The sequence below is a fragment of the Meles meles genome, chromosome 1, assembly GCF_922984935.1.
Source record: "Meles meles chromosome 1, mMelMel3.1 paternal haplotype, whole genome shotgun sequence".
Classification (NCBI taxonomy): Eukaryota; Metazoa; Chordata; class Mammalia; order Carnivora; family Mustelidae; genus Meles; species Meles meles.
In genome coordinates, this window is record NC_060066.1 from 135,734,400 (window position 1) to 135,759,243 (window position 24,844).

The 24,844-nt window shown below is 45.9% G+C and overlaps 1 protein-coding gene across 7 annotated transcripts in view; it reads right to left on the reverse strand.

The window, feature by feature from the left end:
• Positions 1 to 24,844, reverse strand: part of SLC44A3 (solute carrier family 44 member 3) — a 105,247-nt gene that overhangs the window by 61,321 nt on the left and 19,082 nt on the right. For 6 of the 7 annotated variants that reach the window (XM_046019378.1, XM_046019403.1, XM_046019363.1 and 3 more), the window contains 4 exons: positions 14,879 to 15,039; positions 12,833 to 12,922; positions 11,434 to 11,558; positions 7,039 to 7,225 (listed from right to left, as the gene is read on the reverse strand). In XM_046019378.1, coding sequence (XP_045875334.1) covers positions 7,039 to 7,225; positions 11,434 to 11,558; positions 12,833 to 12,922; positions 14,879 to 15,039 — 563 coding nt within the window. The remainder of the gene's footprint in view (positions 1 to 7,038; positions 7,226 to 11,433; positions 11,559 to 12,832; positions 12,923 to 14,878; positions 15,040 to 24,844) is intronic. The other variant, XM_046019386.1, reaches the window with a different exon arrangement.

Consider the following 24,844-nt stretch of genomic DNA (forward strand, 5'->3'; position numbering starts at 1 on the left):
CCAAATGTGGCTCACTCCCAAATTCCCAAATGTGGCTCTCGGGCTGGAAACTTCAGACTCAAACAGCTAACCGCCCACTTGACATCTCCAGCTGGCTGCCAGAAAGCTGTCTGGGTTAACACGATCAAGGCCGATATGATGTCTCCTAACATGTTCCTCTCAGAGTCTAGCCCCGTCTCCGCTGACGGCAGCCTCATTCTCCCATTCCTCAGCGTCATCTCTAAATCTCTTCCCTTCACACCCTCCGCTAATGTATCAGGAAATCCTTCAGAACAGCCAGGGAATCTGGTCTGTCCCACCTCGTCCATTATTATGCCAGCACCATCTCTTCCCTGGATGGCTGCTGTTAAAATGTAAGTCAGGTCATGTTATATTCTGCTTAAAACTGGAATGACTTCCCACCTCAGATTAGAACCAGAGTTCCTATAAAGGCTACAAGGCCCAAGGATTTGAACCCATGCTCTCTCTGACCCCTTCCTGATCCACACTATCCCTCAACCACCCCCACTCCAGCTGAACGGGTCTGCTGTGCTGTGCCCCCTTGCCTCTTGCTGGTCCCTTTATCCTTGCCTTCCCTTTGCCAAGAACATCGTCCCTCCCTTTATATAGCTCATGGCTCTGCCCTTACCTCCTTCAAATCTTTGCTCACATATCACCTTCTCAGTGAAGCCCTCCCCAGTCACCAAGATTAAAATTGCACTCCCTCTTAAGCATTGCTCATTCCTCCTCTCTGCTTTAATTTTCTCCATACCACTTATCAGTTTTTAATGTACTATAAAATTCACTTATTTAATTTAATGCCCATCCCCCCTCTAGCTTCCAGACTAGAAGAAAAGCTGTGTCTCTAGCAACTATTTAACAGGGTCAGATATAGTACATGTTCAATAAATATCTATTGAATGAACAAATGAGTAAATGAATCAACCTTCCTCAATAAATCCAATAAATATATCTCCGATATATTCTATATCCCTAATATATCCTACTACAGAGACCAGAGATGATTTTCGGGGTATCATCAATACAAACGGGGAAACTCATCATGAAGCTAGCCATACGTCCAGATATTACAAACAAGCTTTAAAGCATTTCAAAAGATCTAGGTGATACTCATGATCATATACATGGCAGTTTCTCAAGGAAGGCAGTCCAGCCAGTGGGGATAACTTCCCAAAGGAAGCAGGTCCAACTTGGAAGGGCTCAACTTTCTAGTACATTCTGTGCACTGGCCTCTTTCAGCAAGCTGGCTCAAGTATCCTCCTGACATCCGTTCTTGCCTGTGTCTCCCACTGGCTCAGCTTCTGCTCTGACAGCATGAAGATGAAGGGAAAAGAGAAGAAAATCTCACTGCCATTGAGTCTGTAATTTACCAAGTTCTTTCCAAGTATATGTCTCACTTAATACAGAGCTGCTGCGAACTCACCTACCGATTCAGGATACACTCACTGAACTCATTGAGGGGCTGCACACTGGGGCAAAAGACCCAAAAAGAAAAAGACATGGCCCCCGCCCTCAAGATGTCCATACTCCAGGGGGATGGAACACACGAGTCATTGTCTTGCATTATTTTTCTTCGTAGGACTCATCACCACCTGACATACAAATATTTACTCATTCCCTCTCTGTCCACTCACTAGGGGCTCTGTCCTATATCTCTAGTTCCCAGGGCTGCAATGGAGAGCTGTTGAAAGAATGAAGAGTATAAAAAACGCAAGGAAAATGAAGAAGCAATACTAAGTATTCCCGGTGAACTTACAGATAGATTTCTAAGAACTACGATGCTCAAAACCATTCTTGGAGAATGACTAGATTTTCAAGCAGTTTGGGGGTAGAGAGTGGGGTGCAGGTTGTGAAGAGATGCTTCCAGATGAAGGTATGGCAGGTGCAAAGGCACAAATGTCCCTGCAGACTGTTCTCCTTTGCACCTTCCCAAAGGGCCCATAAACTTCAAAAAAGCAGGGACTGTTTAAAATCTCTTTTGTGTAAGCTCCCTCTACCTATTCCTAGGACAGATCTGGGCTGCTAGGAGACTTTATCTTCTAGATCTCTCGGAACTTAAAAAAGACAATTTTCTTTGAAATTGTGTTCTCAAATATGCTAGGCAGAGCAGAGAGTAAAGCTGCAGCTTGGTACCAGATACTCTAGCCGACAGGCATTCCCAACATAAGGAACATATATAGGCCCTTATTTGCAAAGCAAAGCTCTGGCACCATCTCAGCCTCCTCACATCCCTGTAAAGTTTCCATTGCCAAAATGGGAAAAGGGAAGCACAGAGGATTAATGTACAAGGAAGGCCAGACCCAGCCGAGATCCTGGGTCCCTTGATTCCAGGCATGGCCCTTGGCCCCACTGCATCCCTGTGATAACCTTTCTAATTGCAGCACACCAGGAGGGGAAGTGACCCCCCTCCCCCCAAGACGGACTCCTCCACTATCAACTCTGGGGTTTCCAGACCACCCTAATGGTGTACTGAGCCCCGGTGGGCTCCTTCCAACCTGCCACCTGCACCTGCTGGCTTCCCAAGGTTATGACAGTTTCACTTTTCCCCACTGGATTTTAGCAGTCGTTGTCACATGGCTGGTAGCAGACAGTTTCTAATGGCTAATCAGTGTCACAGGTGGAGGGCCTTGATACGGTCTGCTGAAATGATCCCCAAATAAGCCAGAATTTGTCAACTAGCTCAGAGACTGATTTAAAGCCTCTAGAGAAATAGCTCATCAGGGCAAAAACCACCCAAGTTCACTTTTTCCTGAATTTTTATTTTCCTTTTTATACATTAAGATTTTAGTTTCTTTCTTATTTTTTTTTAAAGATTTTATTTATTCTTTTGACAGACAGAGTGAGCACAAGACGGGGAGCAGCAGTCAGAGGAGAGGAGGAAGCAGGCTCTCAGCTGAGCACGGAGTCCACTGCGGGGCTTGATCCCAGGACGCTGGTATCATGACCTGAGCCTAAGGCAGACGCTTAACTGACTGAGCCACCCAGGTGCTCCCAAATACCAGTTCATTCAACCACCTGACATGATAAAAACCTCCCAACTATTATCCACTGAGGACACTCCCCACTCCCGCAGCCACACTGGGCTCCAGCTGGACAACTGGAAGCTTCTATAATTCCCTGAGGGAACGTGAGGGGAGACAATCCCGCTGATCACCCACATCACCTGGCTTCTTTTCACAAGCTCAGACAGCAGCTCCCAGTCTCCCACGAGTGCAGCTGGAACGTGTCCCGAAGGTCAAAATGATGTGAAGCCAAGAAGCGACCCGCCCAGACCCAGAGCAGTGGCTCTGGCATGGAGTGAAAAGTTCTTTGAAAACAAAGGAGTTCTGTGCACCTGGGTTGGCCCACAGGTGTGTGGAAAGGAGAGTCAGGTGGCTGGAGGGGACAGCCAGTCTGGTGTTTAGGATGCCCGAGCCCAGGAAGGAGGGAAGGCCATAGCTCTCTGCGATACCTCCTTTCCTGTAAGGTGGAAGGTCTGCTGGCGCTCATGCCTACGTCAGGTCCCAGGCACCTGGTTTTCCTTCCTGCCCTTCTGTCCCTCACCCTCTGGCCTGGTTTCCTCCGTCCCCTGACAGAGAATGGCCACACTTTAGTACCTGACCTTCCAGACGGCTCCAGAATGCTGTGCTACCTTCGGCCCCACAGAATCTCCTACCCCTCTTCCTGCCTCTCCTGCTTGCAGCTCTGCGGCAGATGCTATTTCATGCCCCTGGGGCCCCGGGCGCAACGTGGGCCCAACGGGGAACTAAAGGGACACCCCACTGGCCGCTCATCCCTGAGGCAGCCCTGGGATATGTTCTTCCCCACCTGTATCCCCATCTCCCAGGACTGGCTCTCTCCTTGTCTATGACCAGGTCCTCTCCTGGGTTTGCTTGTGACCCCTAGTGAATCCCCCTTGGCTTCTTTCTGTTACATTCTGATCTGGCAATTTCTAGCCCATCCTCTGAGAAGCCTTCCCTGACTCCCAAAGCAGGGTAGAGCCCCGTTTCCGTGCTCTAGGAGCTCCCCAAAATTCTATTGTGACATTCATCAACCTTCACTAAGAGCACACATTTCATTGTCAGTCTGTCCTGCTGGACTCTAAGTGGTGTTAGGAGAGAACACCATTCCTCCCCAGTGCCTTGCCCAGTGCCTTGCCCAGGGCCTCGGCCCCACAGTGTTCCCCTAATATTTGTGAAGTAAAAGGCAAGAACAAATGAATGGACCCTGCTCCCAAGTATGGTGGGTAAAGCACAGTTCTTCAGCCAGACTCATAGCCCACAAAGGACAGGAGGGGCGGCTATGCCTCAGGGGCTGGAGGAGGACGGAAGGTCCTTCCCTGGTCCTGAGTCATACTTCCATGACTTCACCCTTTCTCTGGGGATTCTTTAGGGCAAGGGTTCCAATACCACTATCCACCATCCTGTGCACCATCCCCGCCCGCCCTCGGCCACCCGTCACTCCCAGCCCACCCTGGCTGTGACCTCCGGCCCTTCCCTGTTGTCCTGTAACCACAGACCCCAAACACAACACTGTGCCCTGCTCTGACTTGACAGACAACTGAGGAGGGCCCCTCTGTCTCCCAGACACAGGGGATGTGAGATGGCGGAGTGCACATGGGCTCCACCCCAGGGTTCTGGAACCAGAGAGAGCCTCACACTTCCTCAAGGGGTGACCTTCCACAGAGAGCGCACGCAGAGCCTCAATTCTCTTGCTTGGAACTTGAGCATAACAAACACAGGACAAGGGGCACTGCCATGCTTAAAGCAGAGAACATAAGAAAGCTCCTGGCACGCAGCCTTGAATTGGGCACTGTTCAACAAATGCTCGTGCTCCCACACGTCCCAAGGCCACTGCCCTCCTTTCTGACTGCGACCGAGATGGCTTCAAGGGAGCAAAATAGAGCTGTTCAGTGTCGTTCTAGCTGAGGCTTCCAACTGTCCCACAACATCTGTTCTCGCTTTTTCTTGGCAGTAGAACCTCTAATTTTTTTTTTTTTTTTTTTTATTTGACAGAGAGAAATCACAACTAGGCAGAGAGGCAGGCAGAGAGAGGAAGAAGCAGGCTCCCTGCGGAGCAGAGAGCCCGATGCGGGGCTCGATCCCAGGACCCTGGGATCATGACCTGAGCCGAAGGCAGAGGCTTTAACCCACTGAGCCACCCAGGCGCCCCGAGAACCTCTAATTTTTTAACTGCTAATGAAACCCCCCTCGCCTGTCCTCCCTCGCAGGAAGGTGCTGCTGTGTCATGAGGCTCTTGCTGGTCGGGTGGAGTGAACATGCTGTCATGACTTCTATGAGGGCTGAGCGAGGGAGGGGACACTCACCTTCCTCCCTATCACCTACCCAAGGCCTGGGGTAGGATTCGGTTGGAGTCTGAGTGTCCATTTCGGCTACCGGATGGAAGCAAGTGGGAGAGGAGGTCAGCCACAAGGTGCTGAGATGAAGTCGAACACACTCACCCAGGCCCTCCATCTCTAAAGGACCCTGATGGCATGGGGCTCCTCCTTGGGACTTCATTTATATGAGAGAAATGACCTCATACCATATTTAAGCCACTGGTTGGTTGAGTCTTCTGTGACTCCGACACACCTCATCCTGACTGATTACAGTCCTGGCTCATTCTGGATAATTATTCTGAGTTCACTGTAGGTCTTCCGAGAACTTCCAGAGGACAGGAGAGAGTGCTCCCACAGCGTCTCTGGAGCTGGAAGTAGGGGCTATGCCTCCCAGGGAGCCTGCTGACTGACCATCTTGAAGGGTCAGCTGACTCCAGAGAGAGGGGAGAGAATCGACCACACAGCAGTTGCTCTTACAGATCTGACCGGTGCTGATCGAGGACAACGTAAACTTGGATAAAACGGTAAGGAATCCTCTTAGCCTTGTTGACTTGCCATCTGTTGTGGTTCTTACCCGTCTGTGATGGTCTCAGAAAGCAACTTACTCTTTGGTACTGCCATCAGAGTGTGAATGTGGGCCTTAACCAAACTGAACAGAGGAGCTAGCGAAGATCTAGAATGAGGCCATGTATAGTGTGCCTACAGACTGGCCGCCCGTCCCCACACCACTTGTTACTAGACTGCGGCGAGATGGGGAGCTTGTGCCCGAACACAGGCCAACGGCTTCACGAAGCCCAGGGTCTCCTTCTGCTGACGTTCCCCCCCCCACCCCCACGAGATTTCTCGATAAAGGGGTGCTATCTATTCTGACAGAAGCTCATGACCTCATTTCAGACAGTACTTTAAACGGCGCTTCTTTGCCCTGTTATGGGGCTTCAAAAAAATACCATTTGCCCTGCCTCAAACCAAGTGAATCAAGATCCCTGAGGATGGGGCTCTGGCAACTGGACTTTAAGAAAGCCCCTCAGCTGATTCTGAGGAATCCCTCGGGTGGAAAACGACTGAGGAGAGGAGAGGGCATTCAGGCTTGTCTTCTCAGGACCTACGCTATGTGACCATATGCACTTGCTTTAAACGTAAGCGGGCTCTGCTGAGCGCAACAGACTTTTAATAGTGTGACCTTTCTGATCGTCTGAGGTGAGAGGAGTTGGCAAACTGTCGTGGATAAAATCTGAATCCTTCTTTCTAGAGACTTTTGTTCATTCTGTACCCTTTTTTTTTTTTTTTTTAAGATTTTGTCCATTTAGAGAGAGAGCACAAGTAGGCAGAGCAGCAGGGCAGAGAGAAAGGGAGAAGCAGGCTTCCTTCCCATTAAGCAGGGAGCCCAATGTGGGGCTCGATCCCAGGACCCTGGGATCACGACCCGAGCCGAAGGAGCCGCTTAACTGACTGAGCCACCCAGGTGCCCCATATTGTAGGTTTTCTGAAAGCTCTTTCAGTCCCCACCGAATTTATTCTCTCTTGAAACAAACCCAGTTTCTTGAAAGCCAGTGTAGAAGAGGAGAAGAATTTTCCTGATTTCCTCCATGACAGAGGCCCTGGCACCATCGTTGTCATCAGACACCTCTAGTTCCATGGTCCCTATAAAAACAGGCCAATGGCTCCAAAATGCTGGGGTCTTCCGAGCCCAACTCCAAGGTGACGGAACCCAGAGCTCTTACCTGCGGTCCCCAGGCTCAGCAGCACAGCCATCCAGAAGACCCAGAAGGAAACGAGGATGGCAAAAGTCCACAGTGGTTGGAACAGCAGGAAAGGAGAGTTGCTGATGGCCTTATTTATGACTTGGAAAATTTCAACTGTCAGTTTTATTCTCTTTCTGAGGACAAAAATCAAGCCCAGCAGAACTGCCTGGTGAGAAAGGGGTTAGAATAAATGACTCAAAATAATGAAGAACTGAGAAGAGCTTCAAGTAGACCTTCATATTTCACTAATACCTCACCAAACAGCTCTTTAGCTACTCACTATTCTTATTATAATTGAAGAGAAAAATGTTCAAATCCTAATTGAGCATCTACTATGTGCTGGTCGCTGTGAGAGATCCTGCAGTTCTAACAGTGAACAAGACACAGCCCAGGCCCTAAGGGAACTTGAGATTTGGTCAGAGAGCAAGAGAAAATGCACATAAGGTCTCCTCGGATCAGAGAACTCTCTTCTGTCCCTCACCTCCTCCCCACAATACCCAAGAGACCCAGAGAATGCTCAAGGACTGCAAAAGGCAAGGAATGCAAGTGTAAGGGGAAAGGGCAGTGATTACGTCTCCAAGCAACCCTCTGTGCCTTCTCTCTTGGTTTTAGTTTCCCTCCATGTAAATTTCGTATTAAATTCACCCCCACACCCCAGTCCAGCCACCTGCCATCTCCCCTTCACAGGCAAGCTTCTGCACAGACTAGTCTCCCCCTGCCATCCACACTTTCACACCCTAACCTAGAGCACAGCATGCAAGTCTCTGTCCATTCCTCTTTTCTGAAAACTTTCTCCTCCCTTCACTTCTGTGATTGCTTTCTTCTGGCTCTTCTACTTCTTCAGTTGTTGTTTCTCAGAGGGCGAGAATCTTCATTTCCAATAAGAACCCCGAGCCTTGGGGTGCCTCAGTGGCTCAGTTGGTTAAACATCTGCCTTCGGCTCAGGTCATGGTCTCAGGGTCTTGGGATAGAGCCCTGCATTAGGCTCCCAGTTCGGCAGGGGGTCTGCTTCTCCCTTTTTTTTGGCCCCACCCCCCCCACCCCCACCCCCACTCTCTCGCTCAGACTCTCTCATTAAAAAAAAAAAAAAAAAAAAAAGGAAGAAGAGGCAGAACCTCCAGCCTCATCCCTCTCTGGGTGCTAGGTGGGTAAGCACATCAGTTCCTGGCCAGGCGGTGAATATCCTACAATGTCTCAAATTCAACTTGTCCTGAGCCAAATTCATTATCTTCACACAAAAATCTCCTTTCTTCTAGATTCCCGATTCCAGTGGCTATAATTTTTCTGGACTCTCCAAGAATAGGTAAGTTCCCTCTATCGTGTGTTTCCATATTATCCCAAACTTACCCCAATTGTAGCACTTGGCATTTTCTACTGCAAATGTTTATATGTCTGAATTTCCCATTAGGTTAAGCTCCCTGAGAGCAGAGCCCTCCCTGGCGCCCAGCACAATCTCAGTTACCTGTGTTCAGTTTCCTAGATCTCTCAGTCTGTGATCCACAGTTGATCACAGCTCAAGTCCTATCCTCAACCATCTGTGCCCTAATAACTGCCTCATTGGCCTCTGTTTTTAATCTCCTTGGCTCCCAGCCCCTACCCCCTTCCCTCCTCTAACCTACAGCTAAAGCGATCTCTGGAAGGGTAGAGTCAATGATGTCGTTTCCCAGCTCAAAATCCCTCAATAGTTATCCGTGCTTCTGGGTAAAGATCAAAGTCATCATCATCCCAGATCAGGACCTTCCTGGCATGGCCCTTCCCCATATCTGCCTCGGGCTTCTGCCAAGAGAACCTCCCACAGGTCTTTCTTGTGTCCATGTGACCCCATGTGTGCCATTCGTTTAGCCTAAGATACCCTTTCTCTGCCAGCTGGCCTGAGGCATTCCTGACCCGAAGGGTCTCCCAGTCCATGCAGGAAAGTCGAAGGAAGGTGGATGAACTAAAGCAGCTCCCAGAACTGGGGGCAGAGCCTCCTGCCCCAGCTGAACATGTCCGGTCACCCCAAGGCGTAAAGGCGAAGTAGGCATTTCCAACTCTGCTTTTTTGAAAGCTACTACTACCAATAAGAAAGAGGGACCTTTCCTTGGTTTTACTTAAAATTTTCATGAAGCAAAATGATACGATCTCTAGGTAAATGATCTTGCCTTCTAGCTCCCGTGTGGGAAGCTAACACACGTGTATTTAAATGCATGTGTGTTTTACAAGTTAGATGCATGCATACAAAAATCCTTTCACACGCTTAAGGACACTGCAAGGATGTTCTTTAGAAGTGTAGAGTCAATGCTAACCTGACCCTCTCCCCAGTCTCGGCAGGGATCAGCATTACCTAATGGGGATGGTGCTGGGGGTGCGAGTGAGGCTGGGCTGGGCAGCAGGCCTGAGGGACCATGGGGGTCATGTCTTGACTTCAGTGTTCTGGGCTCGAAGCCCCCGGGAGCTGCCTTTCAGCCTGTGATCCTAAGCTGATGCCCTGACATGTGTATTTAATGCCATTCACCCTCTTTTCTCCACCACCGCGAGAGCTTTCCGCGAAACAATGTAAGAAAGGTAGAGCGAGGGAGAAGAGGGGCAGCAGCTAACTCCTCTCTCCCTTTGGACACCAGCCCTGGGGACAGGAAGTGGTCCCTGGCTAGAGGACACAATATGACTTTCCCTGTCCTCCTTCCCTCACCTTGTGCCGGTGGCTCTCTATAGGAATGCTGAGCTTCTGTGGCAGATGCTCCCTAGGGAGGAGGGAAGTCCATGGAACCTTGCAGGAGTATTCCCATTTGACAGACGAGGAGACCCAGGCCTGTGGCCAAGCCATTCTGTGTGGTGACACAGTGGGTAGTGGGCCATGGGTTTGAACACCCACCTGAGACCGCAAAGGCTAGAGTCTTTTCCCAGGCACCACGTCAGGCTGTTGCTTGCTTGCACGAGAGGGGCTCTGGAAATGGCAATGGGCAATCTAGAGCTCTTATGAGGACTTGGCCACCCAGCAAGCATCACTTGGTAGGAACTCAGTAAGCAGCGGTGACAAATGTACTATGTGAATGGTCTGGGAGCTGCGCTTTGCTTCTCCTCTCTGTCCCAGCCCCTGAAGAGTCCTCACAGACACAGTGAGAACAGCCTCTCTGCCCTCACAGCCTTCCTTCTCGTTCACCTCACGCTCAGTGAAGAGAGGCCATCCCTGACTCTGGAGTCCGGGTGGCCATTAAATTCAGTGTGTGGAGACAAAGGAAGCCTGTGGAGGGCTCAGGGAGAGGGCGGGCTCTCCCCCTCACCCACTCCCCCTGCCCAACAGCTCCAGCCTTGGCCTGGGGTCCAGGGGGTCATTTCTCCTCCAGCTTCCTCCAAAGGCCCTGCAGCAGCTGTGGGCCTGGTCCCCTTCCTGGGGAAGGACAAATCGGGAACTCTCCTTAGTCAGACGCTTGCTCCCTGAGACGCATTCCACGTGAAGAACACAAACCTGAAACCTCACTAGAAAGGAGAAAATGCAGAGACTAACCACTTTGGGAGCCGAAGGCTCTCCTTAGCAGAGAACTGGGTCGCTGAGAGAGTCTGCACCTGCCGAAGGATTAAAGGGCTTGTAGAAACCTTAGCTGTTGCCCATCCACAAATGGTGAGTAAGCAACATGCCAGCAAGGGCCATGAGAATGGCTGTGGTGGCCGAAAATCAGCCCAGCCCCCCCTCCGGGGCCTTGTGATTCTAGCACTTTTAATGCCCCCCGCAGAGTGGCTGGAATGATTTTCTAAGCTCCCTCCTCCCCGACCACCGGTATCTGCTGCCTCAACATTCTGTTTGCCGGTTTTCAACTAGGGCATTCACAGGGGAGGCGGGTTGTCTGAACACCGAAATCACCCAGTGGCCAGCGGGTGTGGAAATAAAGGGCTCTCTGTGTTCAAGGGCAGTGGGAGCCGCCACACCCTGGAGGGGCAGAGCACCCACGAGCTGGAAGGGGGAGGCTCCTCACAAACAGGAAACAGGAACTGTCGTAAGTCTGTCCCTCCCAACCCCTCCAGTGTCCACCTTACTACCACTTGGGGGCAAAAATGGTTCTACTGTGCTCAAGGAAAAAGAATCAGCACAAGTAACACGTTAGCTTCTGAGAACTGGCAGAAATAACTTGGGAAGAAGGTAAGACCTTTTTTCCTGGTTTTGTTTTTGTTTTTTTTTTTTTTTTGGAAGGTTTTGATTTAGTCCTATGGGAGTATTGCAAATAAAAAAGAGAATGCACTAAACATGTACGTACATTCACCATACTATGATGTATGCGCACTCTGTGGTTAAAAAAAAAAACAATACCCAAATTCTACTTGTTCTTGGTTACAATCTAATTATTCGATCTCAGAGTTCTAGCCCGCTACTTGTTCTCCTGCTGGAAGGGCATCTCTTACCGTGATTACTGTAGATACAAGAGCAAACCCCAGCAAACACTTCATATTTTCCCTTTCTGTGTCCAGCTCTATGCTGAGGTCATGGGTATAGTCGTAATACAGCCACCATAAGACACCGCAGACAACTAGAAAGCAAAACACCGGGGCAACTCAGCACACACACGTCAGGTAACTGGCCTCCCCCCAATATCCCCCCCACCCCGCCCCTAGCATGTGGACCACACATGGGGTGGCCTGGCTCGGGTAGTGGGTCTCACAGGCCCGGGGCTTTATGTGTGACAACTGATCCTCTAGAGGAGCTGGCCAGGTTAACCCCCCAAGGACCACCCCCCCACCCCGCTCCCTGCCCACAGTGGCTGCCTGTCTTTGGGAGGCACAGGGTGGGGATTCCAAACACAGGTGCATCCTGTCAGGCCAGCCTGCAGACCGGGTATGGGTGTGAGCAGAGCGGAAAGTGCATGGGCAGGGCAGTGAGGGGGACACGGTTAAAGTCCAAAGTCTAAACTGCTTGATGAGCTCCCCTGGCACCCACCCCCGTGGGAACCGCCATGTCAGCATGGCACTCCAAGTCTGGGTGGATAGCTTGACCTTGCACATGCCCTCAGTTTTAAGCACTACCTGCCACCTACAACACCCCTACAGTGACTAGAGGAAGATCATATTGGTCTTTACTTGTCCCAGGTGGGAAAGGATCCATCATGGGCTGCTGTGACTGTCCTCCAGCAAGGCACACTGTGCACCTGTGAGCTGTAGGGCTCTAAGCTACTGAGGGCAGAGCTGATAATTCAGGGGACTGAAACCCTACTGTCATACCAATTATTAAAAGTTCCAGTATCTCATGCCAGTTGATAAACAGCTGCCGCCTTGAACTTCCCGAGTGCCCCTACCTCTCAAACCCCCTTTCCTGACAACCCCTAGATGGACCCACATTCCGGCGACAAAAGGGGAGCCAGCGGGTACAGGGGAGGGTCTTTGGGACTGTGCCCCAGCTCAGGGCCTGAATCTTTTTAGACTATGGGAGCTTCTGCACGGGGACCTACATATTAATGGCTGATGGGAAAGTTCAGAAGACATTCTGGAAAAGCAGGCATTCTTTCCAACAAGCCTTGGAGTCATCTGTTAATGGTATGGCCGCCAGGATTTCTGGACTGGCAGGCCCATCTCCACGGCAGCAGAGAGCAGCAGAGACCACAGACTGGCCTCAACTTGGCTATTATCTGCGTGACACAAGCAAGTCCCTTCTCTCTGGTTTTGAGCTTTCTCGTATGTAAGATGGTGGGCTTGGATAAGAGATTTTCTCAAACCGATATAGCTCAGGAATGTCAAATTTTAAGTTTCATACTTAATAGAAAGGCTTTTCATTTAATAAAAAAGAAATCCATCAAGAAGAAATACTTACACAACAGACCCACGATAATCAGTGCGATGAAAATGTGAACCAAGAGGGTAGTGATGAATCGGAAGGTGACCATCATGGCCAAAGACAAGGCTGAAAAATCAAGCAGAACATATAAACCCCAACAGCAATCAGGGTGTGAAGGTGATGATGGGAGGGCTATTGTGACTCCCAGAAGATGGCAGGCTGAGGCGTTCCTTCAATGTCTACATATCTTAAACATCTACTAAACAAAAATAACAAGACACATCCAGGGTGTCTGAAGCATACACCAGTTCAGTCTGCTACAATAAGCCAGTTTCTGAAGCCCTAGCATTTTTCTTGAATTAAAAAAATTTTTTTTATTTGTTAATTAGGTCTTATTCCCAAATACCCCCCAAAAATTTTTTTAGAAGAATTTATTTATTTATTTAAGAGAGAAAGAGAGAGGACATGAGCAGAGGGTATGAGGGAGAGGGAGAAGGACAAGCAGACTCCCTGCTGAGCATGGAGCCCAATCCCAGATAATGACCTGAGCCTAAGTCAGATACTTAATTGACTGAGCCACCCAGGTGCCCCCCCAAAATGTTTTTTTTAAAGTCCAAATAAACCATTAAAATTTTTTTAAAATCATACTTTACTCTTTTGATGTTTTATTGGGCTTATGTAAAGTTTCAACTTTAAATGTTCCCAGGTATTCTTATTAAATATGAAAAATTAATGCCTTTAGAAATGAAAAATTTAAGGTTCTAATATTTTGGTAAGCTGTCTGTGTAAAAAATCTGCATATTATTGTCCAGTACATGGGATTTTAAGCTTATGAGTTTATGTTAAGCATTTCAGTGAATTTATGTATACTGCTTTTTCTCTAAACAAGAAATCAGGATTACTTAGAGATATTTTGGTGTAGTGGTTAAGAACATGGGTTTGGGGACCAGAACACATCTGGGTAAAGTCTCAGCTTTGCCACCCACTCTAGTCACCACATGACTTTGGCCAAGTCGCTTAACCTCGCTAAACCTCAGTTTCTCCTCCTACAAATGGTGACAGGATTCTCATGAAGTTGTTGTTTTTTCTTTTTTTTTTCAAAGATTTGAAGGCTGTGGCAGAGGCTTTAATCCACTGAGCCACCCAGGCACCCCTCTGATGAAGTCTTAATAAGTTAAGAGTAAGCACAAGGCCTGGCACATTTGGGTCCTAAGAAACCGGGAAGTTATGTAATGGTGACAAGTTAGGCATCCCCAAGCATTCAGGAATTAGTACTTTGGTAATGAAATTATGGAAAACTCAATTTGTAAACTGGTAAAATCACAGCTGACCAAAGAATTTCTTTCAACCTAAAGGCTGGGGAGCAGCCACAGGAGAAGGGGGTAGACAGCAGGCCATTACTACTGGCCACAACGGCAGAATGTGTTCATCTGTTCAAAGACAAAGTTGACTCTTAAAGGGGTTCATCAAGTTGGAAGACAGTAAGCAGGAAGTTAAGGGGTCAGGAGTGGGGGTAGCTGCTTCCAGAAATGCCCGTAAGAGGCATGTCCTGGCTTGAGGCCTTGACCAGCCGGCAACCCTAAGCAGGCAGTTGGCTAGATCAGGCCCTCCTATCTGATGCTATTTAACATGGATCCACGTGCCTCCTTCCCTTGCTCACCAAGCAGCCTTCTGACCTGGCTTGCTTATGGGGAGAGGGCATTCTGGCCAGAAGACATGCATCTCTGCTTCCCCTGACAGTTGTAATTTTCATGGCCAATTTGAAAACTTGCAAAAAATCTGCTTTGCACACGCCATCTTTACGATGGTCCAGAGCCAAGGACCAGGCTCTGGAACATGGCCGCTGTATTACAGCAAACCCACATTCAGTGAGGCCTCTTGGCAGAGAGCCAGCTAGAGTTCCCTAATTCTATTGTCCCCTCTCCCACCTGTTCCCCTCTCCCACCTAAAACACTGAAAACATTTATGAAGTAAACATGTGAAGTTTTATCTTTAAGTCAAGAGGCTAATTTTCACTGTATAACATCCATAAGTGCTAGAAACTTCAGCACAGTCACTGTAAGAAAATTAATGGAAAATTACCTAACGCAAAGATACACAGGCCGAGGATTATGTCTCTTCCAGACATTATTCCACTCAGAATTCGATGGAGGATGTCGACATCATTTATCAAAACAGATGCAAACAAGGAGTAGCACTCAGGCGTTTGAGGAACGCATCGGTTAAACAAGGGGAAAGACTTGCTAGAAAGGAAAGAACAAATGACAGAGATGTTTATTTATTTACTTGACTTAAAAAACCCATGTTTATTTAAAATTCTCAACAGCCAAGAGAATAGAAGATCTGCAGCAATAAAAAGTTTAGCAACCCGTTTGCAAAGTACACTTTAGAAAGCCGGGTGACCGTGCTCTGCCCAAGTAATCAGCGGATGCTCTGGGCGGGGACGATGATGGGGACCCAGAGAAACCAGAGATCCACATTTGGAGGGTGACATCTGATTCTCCCATGGCCCTTCTGAGACACACAAACTACCAACGCCAACACAAGAGCTACATGTCGTCTTCTTTTTTTTTTAGTTCCTCTCTGATTTATTCAGGACACATTGCAGCTCTCAAAAAACTTAAAATTTATTTTGGAAAAAAAAACAATTTTTATCTCAAAGATAAAAAAAAATGATGACACATATGACTGTCTCCAAAATATTTCATGGAAATGTGTAAATTTGTAAGAATAATATATTTCTATGACTTTATTAATATCCACATATTTTGTTTTTCTATGTAAATCTAGTTATTATAAACATCAGAAATTACACTTTTTTTTTAGGATTATTTATTTATTTATTTGACAGAGATCACAAGTAGGCAGAGAGGCAGGCAGAGAGAGAGGAGGAAGCAGGCTCCCTGCCGAGCAGAGAGCCCAATGCGGGGCTGAATCCCAGGACCCTGGGATCATGACCCGAGCGGAAGGCAGAGGCTTTACCCACTGAGCCACCCAGGTGCGCCCAGCATCAGAAATTATACTTTTTAAGTATGCATCTCTTTAAGGAACTGTTAGACACAGGGCTGGTTCGATCGGACACTGTGTCAATGAAATGCCCCGCTTTATTCTAACCCCTTTAAGGAGGCAAGCAAGGGTTGAGAGGCTTGCTCCAAACAGAATGGGTACTTGGGAGTGAGGACTATGTGAAGAAAGCTGTGGTTGACAGCTGCCTTGGGCACATGAAAAAGCTGACCTTCTGGGGGCTTCCTCCTGAAATATAAAAATGCCCAGGGATGTCCATCCTAACGACTCTTCATGAGACCACAAGCACCTTCACTGGGACCTTTCTTTTCCTCCTTGTGTCCCAATAGCGGAAATAATCCCAACCCACGAAGTGCCAAATTATTCGACAAACTGCCAAAAGCCAAGTGCTTTTTTGAAACATGTGAAGGTGAAACATGGGAGAACTCAAATGCAAACAGTATTAGATGGTCATGAAGAAGAAAATGGCTCCTGAACTTTGAATGATCACAACGTAGAACACATGGAAGAATCTTTCTCAGGAAGTCAGCACATTACAGAAATAGCCCGAGTCACTGAACAGTGATTCCAGAGGAGGGTAATACAAATAAGCAGCTTTTCCCTAATTAAAAAATTTGAAGGTATAATACATTCGCATGGCTCAAATTCTGAAAGGCATAACAGAATAAATAGAGAGAAAAGGACTTTTTTTTTTTTCTCTTTGAGGAAAAACAGATTTCTTTGCAGGCATATCATTTGGCTTCTAGCATATTATTCTATTTTTTCTCTTTTTTATTTAAGATTTACTTATTTTAGAGAGAGAGCACCCACGTCTGAGCAGGGACAGGGAAGGGTGAGGAAGGGGGAAAGAGAGATAAAGAGAGAGGGAGAGAATCCTGAAGCAGACTCACCGCTCAGCAGAGAACCCGGCATAGGGCTTGATCCCAGAACCCCGAGATCATGACCTGAGCCCAAATCAACAGCTGGTTGCTTAACTGACTGAGCCAACCAGGATCCGCCACTTTTTTAAAAGTAAACTCTACCCCCAACGTGGGGCTCAAACTTACAGCCCTGCAATCAAGAGTTGTGTGCTCTATTGACCGAGCCAGCCAGGTGCCCCTCTATGTAACATTCTAGAGACTTTTTAAAACATATGTGAATGTAATAGGAAATTTAAATGGAAGTTCACAGCTGAAGCTCAAAGATAATAGAAATTAACACTCCAAAGTGAGATGTTAGACCCCACAATGCAGGCTCCCCCCTCAAAAAAAAGGTTAGAAAACTTGCTCTTCTTAATTTTTTTTAAAAAAGATTTTACTTATTTACTTGAAAGAGGGAGACAGCATGAGAGGGGAGGGTCAGAGGGAGAAGCAGACTCCCCACTGAGCAGGGAGCCCAATGCAGGACTTGATCTCAATCAGGATCATTACCTGAGCTCAAGGCAGTTGCTTAAGCAACTGAGCCACATAGGTGCCCAGGAAACTGATTATTCTTAAACCCCTCACCCACACTGAGACTATAAAAGGATTGGGAGTTGGAGATTAGAAGAACATTTAGAAAATAAACTTCCAATTTTGGAGAAACTTGCAAAGATGCTATGGAGAGTTCCAGTGTATACCTCACTCACCTTCCCCTAACATCATACATAACATGACCACAGTACATTTGTGAAAATTTAGAAATGAGCCTTGGTACTACACTATATATAAAGACTATAGTCTTTACTTGGATTTTACCACTTTTCACTATGTGCTTTTTTTTTTTTTTTTTTTTTTTTTTCTCTCTCTTCCAGAATCCAGGATGCCATGGTGCATTCAGCTCTTATGTCTCCTTTGGTCCATGACAATTTCTTAGGTTTTCTTTGTTTCCCATGATCTTGACACTTTTGAGGATTCATGATCAGGTATTCAGTAAATCTTTCCTCATGTTTTCTCATAATTAGACTGCAGTTACAGATTTGGGGAAGAACACCACAGTGAAGTGCTCTTTCCATCCAATCATACTGGGGAACATGATAGCAACATGACATCACTGGTGAAGTTAACCTTGATCCCTGAGCTCAGGTGGTTGATATCTGTCAGGTTTCTCCACTGTCATGTTACTATGTTTTTAGATTCTTTGAGAGTGAGTCACCAGGCCCAGCCCACTCTCATGGGGAGGGAAATTAAGTGGGACGCATCCACATACATTATTTGGGATTCCTCTATGAAGATTTATCCCTGTGGGCCCCCCCCCATTTATTTATTCAATCGTGGATATTTAGTCTTTAGGTTATAATCTATTATGATTGTTATTCTTTTGCTCAAATCATCCCAGCTCTGGCCACTAGGAGGTCTTTCAGGCTGGCCCTGGGTAATTTTGACATGCCCCACCTGTTTTTGTTTCCTTAAGTACATCCTCACTTTTAGGTTCTGCAAGATTATGTCACCCTTATGTTGTAATTTTCCTTATCCAAGCCCTAAAATCAGTCATTTCTCCAAGGAGCCCTTGGAAAATGGTATTTAGATACCAATATCTGGGTATCAGGTATATTCGTTCTACGGGGGTGTCACTGATCCTATGTCCTTTTATAATCAACCCTAGTATGTACTTTCAGAAGGCTAACTCGTACCTCCGTGAGAACCAAACTTACCAATTACAGCATGGTGCTTATGTACAGTTATTTTTGTTTTTAGTTCACAGTATTTAGTCACAAAGCTATTTTCCAAAGTTACTTAGGTCAACTTTTCTGTCTTTCCTCTTTAGTTGAGGTTATGTCGTACATTTATATTGCTAAATTCATCTGTCATAGTCTACATTCTTGATACCTTGGTTTTATTTTTTATTTGGATACACACTAAAGCTGACTCTGTACAGGTGTTGCTAGTACATAAATCATGTATATGAGCAATTCTAAAGAGTTTTTCATTTGTTTGCTTTGTTTTTGTTTTTTGAGAGAGAGAATGTTCATGTGAATCCATTCCTGTCCCCAAGGGAAAGAGGGTTAGAGATACCATTCCTAAGTCAGATGAGAAGGGTTTCCTAGAAAACTCAGAGGGCTCAGATGACCCCACAGGTTAAGGTCTGAGCCCTGAGAAGTGGAGACTAGTGTGCTTGGTGTCCAAGACAGTTACATGGAAAACTGTGGAGCCCTTAGCAGGAAGAAGTTGGAAGTGGCTTCTTACTGTCCCAGGACCAGGGAAGACTTAGCAAATGACCAGCCAGGGCAGAGATGCATTTGATTTTGTGGGAACACTGTAGCTGAGACAGCCAGAGTGATGGTAAGTCTCCCAAGAACCCAGAATGTGTTCTATTATCGGTCCAATAAAAATGCTCCTGTTCCTTCTCAGGCCTCTTCACTTTTGCTGTAGCAACTTCCAGAGTCAGAAGCCTGTTTTAGCAGACTGTGAGAGGAAGAGGTGAGGAGGAGGAGAGAGAGGACTGCAGCCCCCTTCCCTGACCAAAGCCTTCCCATCTGCTCCTGGCCCAAGCTCCAGGAGGGAGAAGTTTCAACTGTCAGTCAAATCTGAAGTCTATCATATTGTGCTGAACATTTTAATTACCGAATGGAAAGTATCTCTTACCATTTAAAGTGACTAAGTAATTATTACTTAAAAGTAACCAGAGCAGTTCTGGGAACTGGGTTTTCAGTCAGGGACAAAGAAAAAACTAGCCCCACTGAATAAGCTTAAAGAGACAGAAAGAATGTAGAAACAGAGAAAGAGAAATTAGGAAAACAATGTAATTTACAACTCCACTGAAGAGAATAAAATACCTAGACATTAACTTAACCAGGGAGGTGAAAGACCTAATCTTTGAAAACTATAAAATATAGATGAAAGAAAATGAAACACCACAAATGAGAAGATATTCCATGCTCACAGACTGGAAAAATTAATACTGTCAAAATGTCCATACGACCCAAAGCAATCAGTGCCATCCCTATAAAAACACAAAGAGCATTTTTCATAGAAAGAGAACAAATAATCCTCAAGAGTGTACAGAACCACAAAAGACCCTGAATAGCCAAAGCGATCTTGAGAAAGAAGAACAAAGCTGGAGGTATCACAATCCTAGATTTCAAGCTAGACTACAAATGTGTAGTAATCCAAACAGTATGATACTGGCACAAAAACAGACACATAGATCAAGAGAACAGAGCAGAAAACCCTGAAATAAATCCAACGTTTATGGTTAATTAATCTACGACAAAAGAGGGAAGAATATACAACAGAGAAAAGACAGTCTCTCAATAAATGGTGCTTGGAAAACTGAAGTTCTATGTAAAAGAATGAAACTGGATCACTTTCTAACACCACACACAAAAATAAACTCAAAATGCATTAAAGACCTAAAGGTGATACACGAAACCATAAAACTGCTGAAAGAAAACATAGGCAGTAATTTCTCTGACATTGGTCTTAGCAACATCTTTCTGGCTACACCTCCTCAGGCAAGGGAAGCAAAAGCATGCCTCAACTACTGGGACTATACCAAAACGAAAAGCTTTTGCACAGTGAAGGAAGCCATCAACAACAACAAAAAAAGGCAATTTACTGAATGGGAGAAGGTATTTGCAAATAATATATGATTGAAGGGTAGTATCTAAAATAGATAAATAACTTATTCAACACCAAAAAAACCCCAAATAATCCAATTAAAACACAGGCAAAAGACCTGCACAGGGAGTTCTCCAAAGAAGAGATACAGATGACACAGATACGTGAAAAGATGCTCAGCATCACTAATCATCAAGGAAATGCAAACCAAAATCACCGTGAAATGTTACCTTACCCATCAGAATGGCTAGAATCAAAAGACAAGAAATCAAACGTTGGTGAGGATGTGGAGAAAAAGGAACCATTGTGCACTGTTGCAGGGAATGTAAACAGGTGCAGCCACTATGGGAAACAGTATGGAGGTTCCTCACAAAATTAAAAATAAAATTCCCATATTACCCAGTAATTCCACTACTGGGTGTTTACCAACTCCCCTCTCCTCCCCCGGCCAGAAACAAAAATGCTAATGTACATATACGGCCCTAGGGTTTTGCAGCATTACAAAAGCCAAGATATGGAGGCAACCCGTATCCATCAACAGATGGATGAAGAAGAGGTGGTGTATTTAAACAATGGAGTATTACTCAGCCATGAAAGGAATGATGTCTTGCCATCTGTGAGAACATGGATGAACCTGCAGGTTATTACACTAAATGAAATAAGTCAGTGAGAGAAAGACAAATACCATAATGATTTCACTTTATCTGTGGAATCTAAAAACAAACAAACAAAAATGAACAAAGAAACAACCCAAAAAACAGACTCATAAATACAGAAAACTGAGGGTTATCAGAGGGTAGGTCGGTAGGGGGATAGTGAAATAGATAAAAGGGGATTAAGAGGTACAAAAACCCAGTTATAAAATAAATAAATCACTGGGATGAAAAGTACAGCATAGGGAATACAGTCAATAATATTGGAATAACTTTGGTGATAGATGGTTAAGTACACTTATCATGCTGAGCACTGAGTAACGTATAGAATTGTTGGCTCAATATGCTATTTACCTGAAACTAACATAATTCTATGTTATACTTCAATAAAAAAACAAAACTAAAAAGAAAACCCACATAAAAATAAAGTTGTTTTCTGACTACACCCTACAGACACAAATATATCTATCTATACACACACGCACACTTATACGTATAATAAACACCTAAATTATACTTAGGATATATCCTCCTTTTTATGCAAAAGGTACTATACAGCATACTGCTCTACAGTCTGCTTTCTTTTTAAAACTGAAACATCTTACCACTCTGTCTAGATCAGAATATAAGGGATTCCTTTTATTTTTACTGAAATAAAATTTATATAGCATGAAATGTACAAATCTTAAACATACAATTAGGAACCTTTAACAAATACAGATGTTCAAGCAACCACCACCCCTTTCAAGGTATAGACCATTTCTATCATCCCAGAAAGTACCCTCAAACCCCCTTCTGATCAATCTCCAACCCATACAGGCACTCAATCTGATTTCTAGAACTATCCACTACTTAAAAAAAAAAAAAAAGACACTTTATTTGTCAGAGAGTGAGAGGGCACAAGTAGGGGGAGCAGCAGGCAGAGGGAGAAGGAGAAGCAGGCTCCCCATTGAGTAGGGAGCCCAATGTGGGGCTCGATCTCAGGACGCTGGGATCATGACCTGAGCCGAAGGCAGACATTTAACTAAGCCACCCAGGTGTCCCTTTGAATTACTTTTTGTGTGTGGTCTGAGGTAAGAGTTCTGGTACAAAATCACCAAGAGTCACTTTTTCTCTCTGTCTTTCCACTTATTTCAGCAACATGTGTTGAAAAGACTTCTTTAACCCCATGAAATTACTTTGGTACTTTCATTAAAAAATCACTTGACCATGGTGGTGGTTGGGTGGCTCAGTCGGTTAAGTGTCCAACTCTTTTTTTTTTTTTTAAAGATTTTATTTATTTATTATTTGAGAGAGAGAGAATGAGACAGAGCATGAGAGAGGGGGAGGGTCAGAGGGAGAAGCAGACTCCCTGCAGAGCAGGGAACCTGATTTGGGACTTGATCCTGGGACCAGGATCATGACCTAAGCCCAAGGCAGTTGCTTAACCAACTGAGCCACCCAGGCACCCCAAGTGTCCAACTCTTGATCTCAGTTCAGATCCTGAGTTTAGGGTCCTGAGACTGAGCCCCGCATTGGGCTCTGTGCTGAGCATGGAGCTTGCCTGAGATTCTCTCTCTCACTCTCTTTGTCCCTCCCCACCCTGCTCTCACATGCACTCTCTCTCAAAAAAAAAAACCCAACCAATCAACCAACCAACCAAACAAGTTCTATTTCTGGGCCCTCTATTCTGAGCCAATTATCTATTTGTTTATCTTCATTCCAATATTGTTGTTAAAAAGAAAGCCACAGGCCCCAAATGGTGTCACTTAGGCTGAGTCCCCAAACTGGGGCTTAATACCTAATATAATTTCGACCTTCCCCAGAAATGTAATCTTAACTGGCCAGAGGAATTTTCTGATGGGTGCTAATGAGCCTGTTGCATGGGCCCTCTCTATCCTTCAAACGAAGATGCGGGAATCTGCAAGATGGCGTCTCTTCTCCTAAGGGAAGCAACCTTGCCTGAACAGTCCTTTCCTTCAGCTAATAACTTTCTTGCCCTGTCTTCTTTCCTATAAACACCTTCCATTTGTAAAGCTCCCCAGAGCTCCCCTCTGCTTGCTGGGTGGGGTGGTATCTGATTCATGAATCCTTAAATAAAGCCAATGAGATCTTCCCATGGACTCAGTGGAATTGTGTTTTAACGGATTTGGTGGCAGTGTAGGGATCTGAAGCTAACAGCTGTGGCGTCCTACAAGGCCTTCTGAATTCATGGGTTTTCTCCGCATTTCCGAGGGCCATTGGTGAGTTCCTCTCAGTTTCACCTATGCTCCTCGTGTTCAAACTACTGATCTAACTGACTTTCCAGTCCAGGGTGGGCAGGTTCGTCTGGATGGGCAGGAGGCTCGAACACAGCAGGAGTCCTCAGCCCTTGGTTCAGTCCATAGTTCCGTGTTGGAATCCCTTCTCAGTTCCTGTCCATGGTCACCCTAAATGGAATCTGCTGGTTTAGTCCACACAGGGGATTGCTGATGGCATGCATGGCCTTCTCTTGGCCAGTCTGCAGCGCCATGTTTTGGTTACTGGTTTGTTGGGGTACATGTTTGTCTGTCTTGTTTTATGTAAATAAAGGCAATTGTTAGTGGGGATCTTGGAGGGCAAACCGCTGCAAAAATTGGTGGGCTTGGGTGGAACATCTAAGAGCTATTAGAGCATTTGCCATCCAATTCAGACTCTTGCGTTAGGATGCTTGGTCATAGATCAGATTAGATTGACACTAGGTCACCAGCCAAGCTCAAGAACACTTCTGTGTGATGAGGCACACAGTTAGACATAATCCCTAAGCCAGCAGCAAGTCCTTCTGAGGTATGAGTTTGGCTCTGAGAAACCCAAAGCCCTAACTAAAAGGAATGGGACCCTTTGCTTCCAGAGAGCTGAGCAAGCCATCTTCTGGGGCTGAGCACCTGCTCATTTTATTTCTAAGAACTACTGTCCCAGAAGTTGCAGGTGTCCAGCAAGATAAAAAGTTTTACCAAAAATCACGTAGAATTGCAATGGCCATTATGGGGAACATTCCAGTCAGACAAGATCAGTCATTTAAGAAGGGCACTTGAAAGCAAGAGTTACCAAATTAAACAGAATGGGGTACTTGTTTTAACTGGCATGCAGAAGCCTCCAGAAGGTCTCAAAATTCCAAAATAGTTTCATTGGAAGATTCATCACAAAAAGCTAATGAAAAAAGAGAAAAGGAACCTAAAGCAAGACACTAAGACTGCCGTAACTCTTACTGCTACCCTCTCTCCTTCATTCAAGGACTCACCTTAGTGAGCCTCAGGCTGGACTGCCTTTCTGCTCTGAAGAGACTATTATTAACAGTGACCTTTTGAAGTAAGACCATTCCAGGCTACTGGTGATCCTCTTGAGGTATCTCTCAGTCCTCGAGAAATGCTTAAGCATTTCTTAAGCCCTGGGGGGATCCTCCAGAGTTTTTATAAATAGATTAGCTCTTGAACCCAGCAAGGGGGGGGGTAGTAAAAATCCACACTGTCCCCTCCTTTCCACATATAGACCCACGGGTTATTGATTCTTTCTGCCCTAGGAGTAACTATTTCCTTCTTGATTGTCTCCTTTTGTGTCTAAGAAGGAGGCTTGGCTTTCTTTCCATCTTGGACGTGCAGTTTGTCGGTCCTTTCTTCAGCTGTCTTTGACAGTGACTCTAGATCTGGCGACAATGCGATGTTTTACGTAACTCTCTTCGAGGACGCCTCTTAGGTCTATAAGGTTGTTTAATACTGCCCCAAATATTAACTGTTTGTCCTGGCTGGAACCGGAGCAGACATCTGAGAGGACTTATTAACTCTAGAATCAGAAATTTGGTCAAATTGGAAACTGATACTCAGCGCCTCAGAGGGATTTTTTTTTTTTTTTCTTTTTAG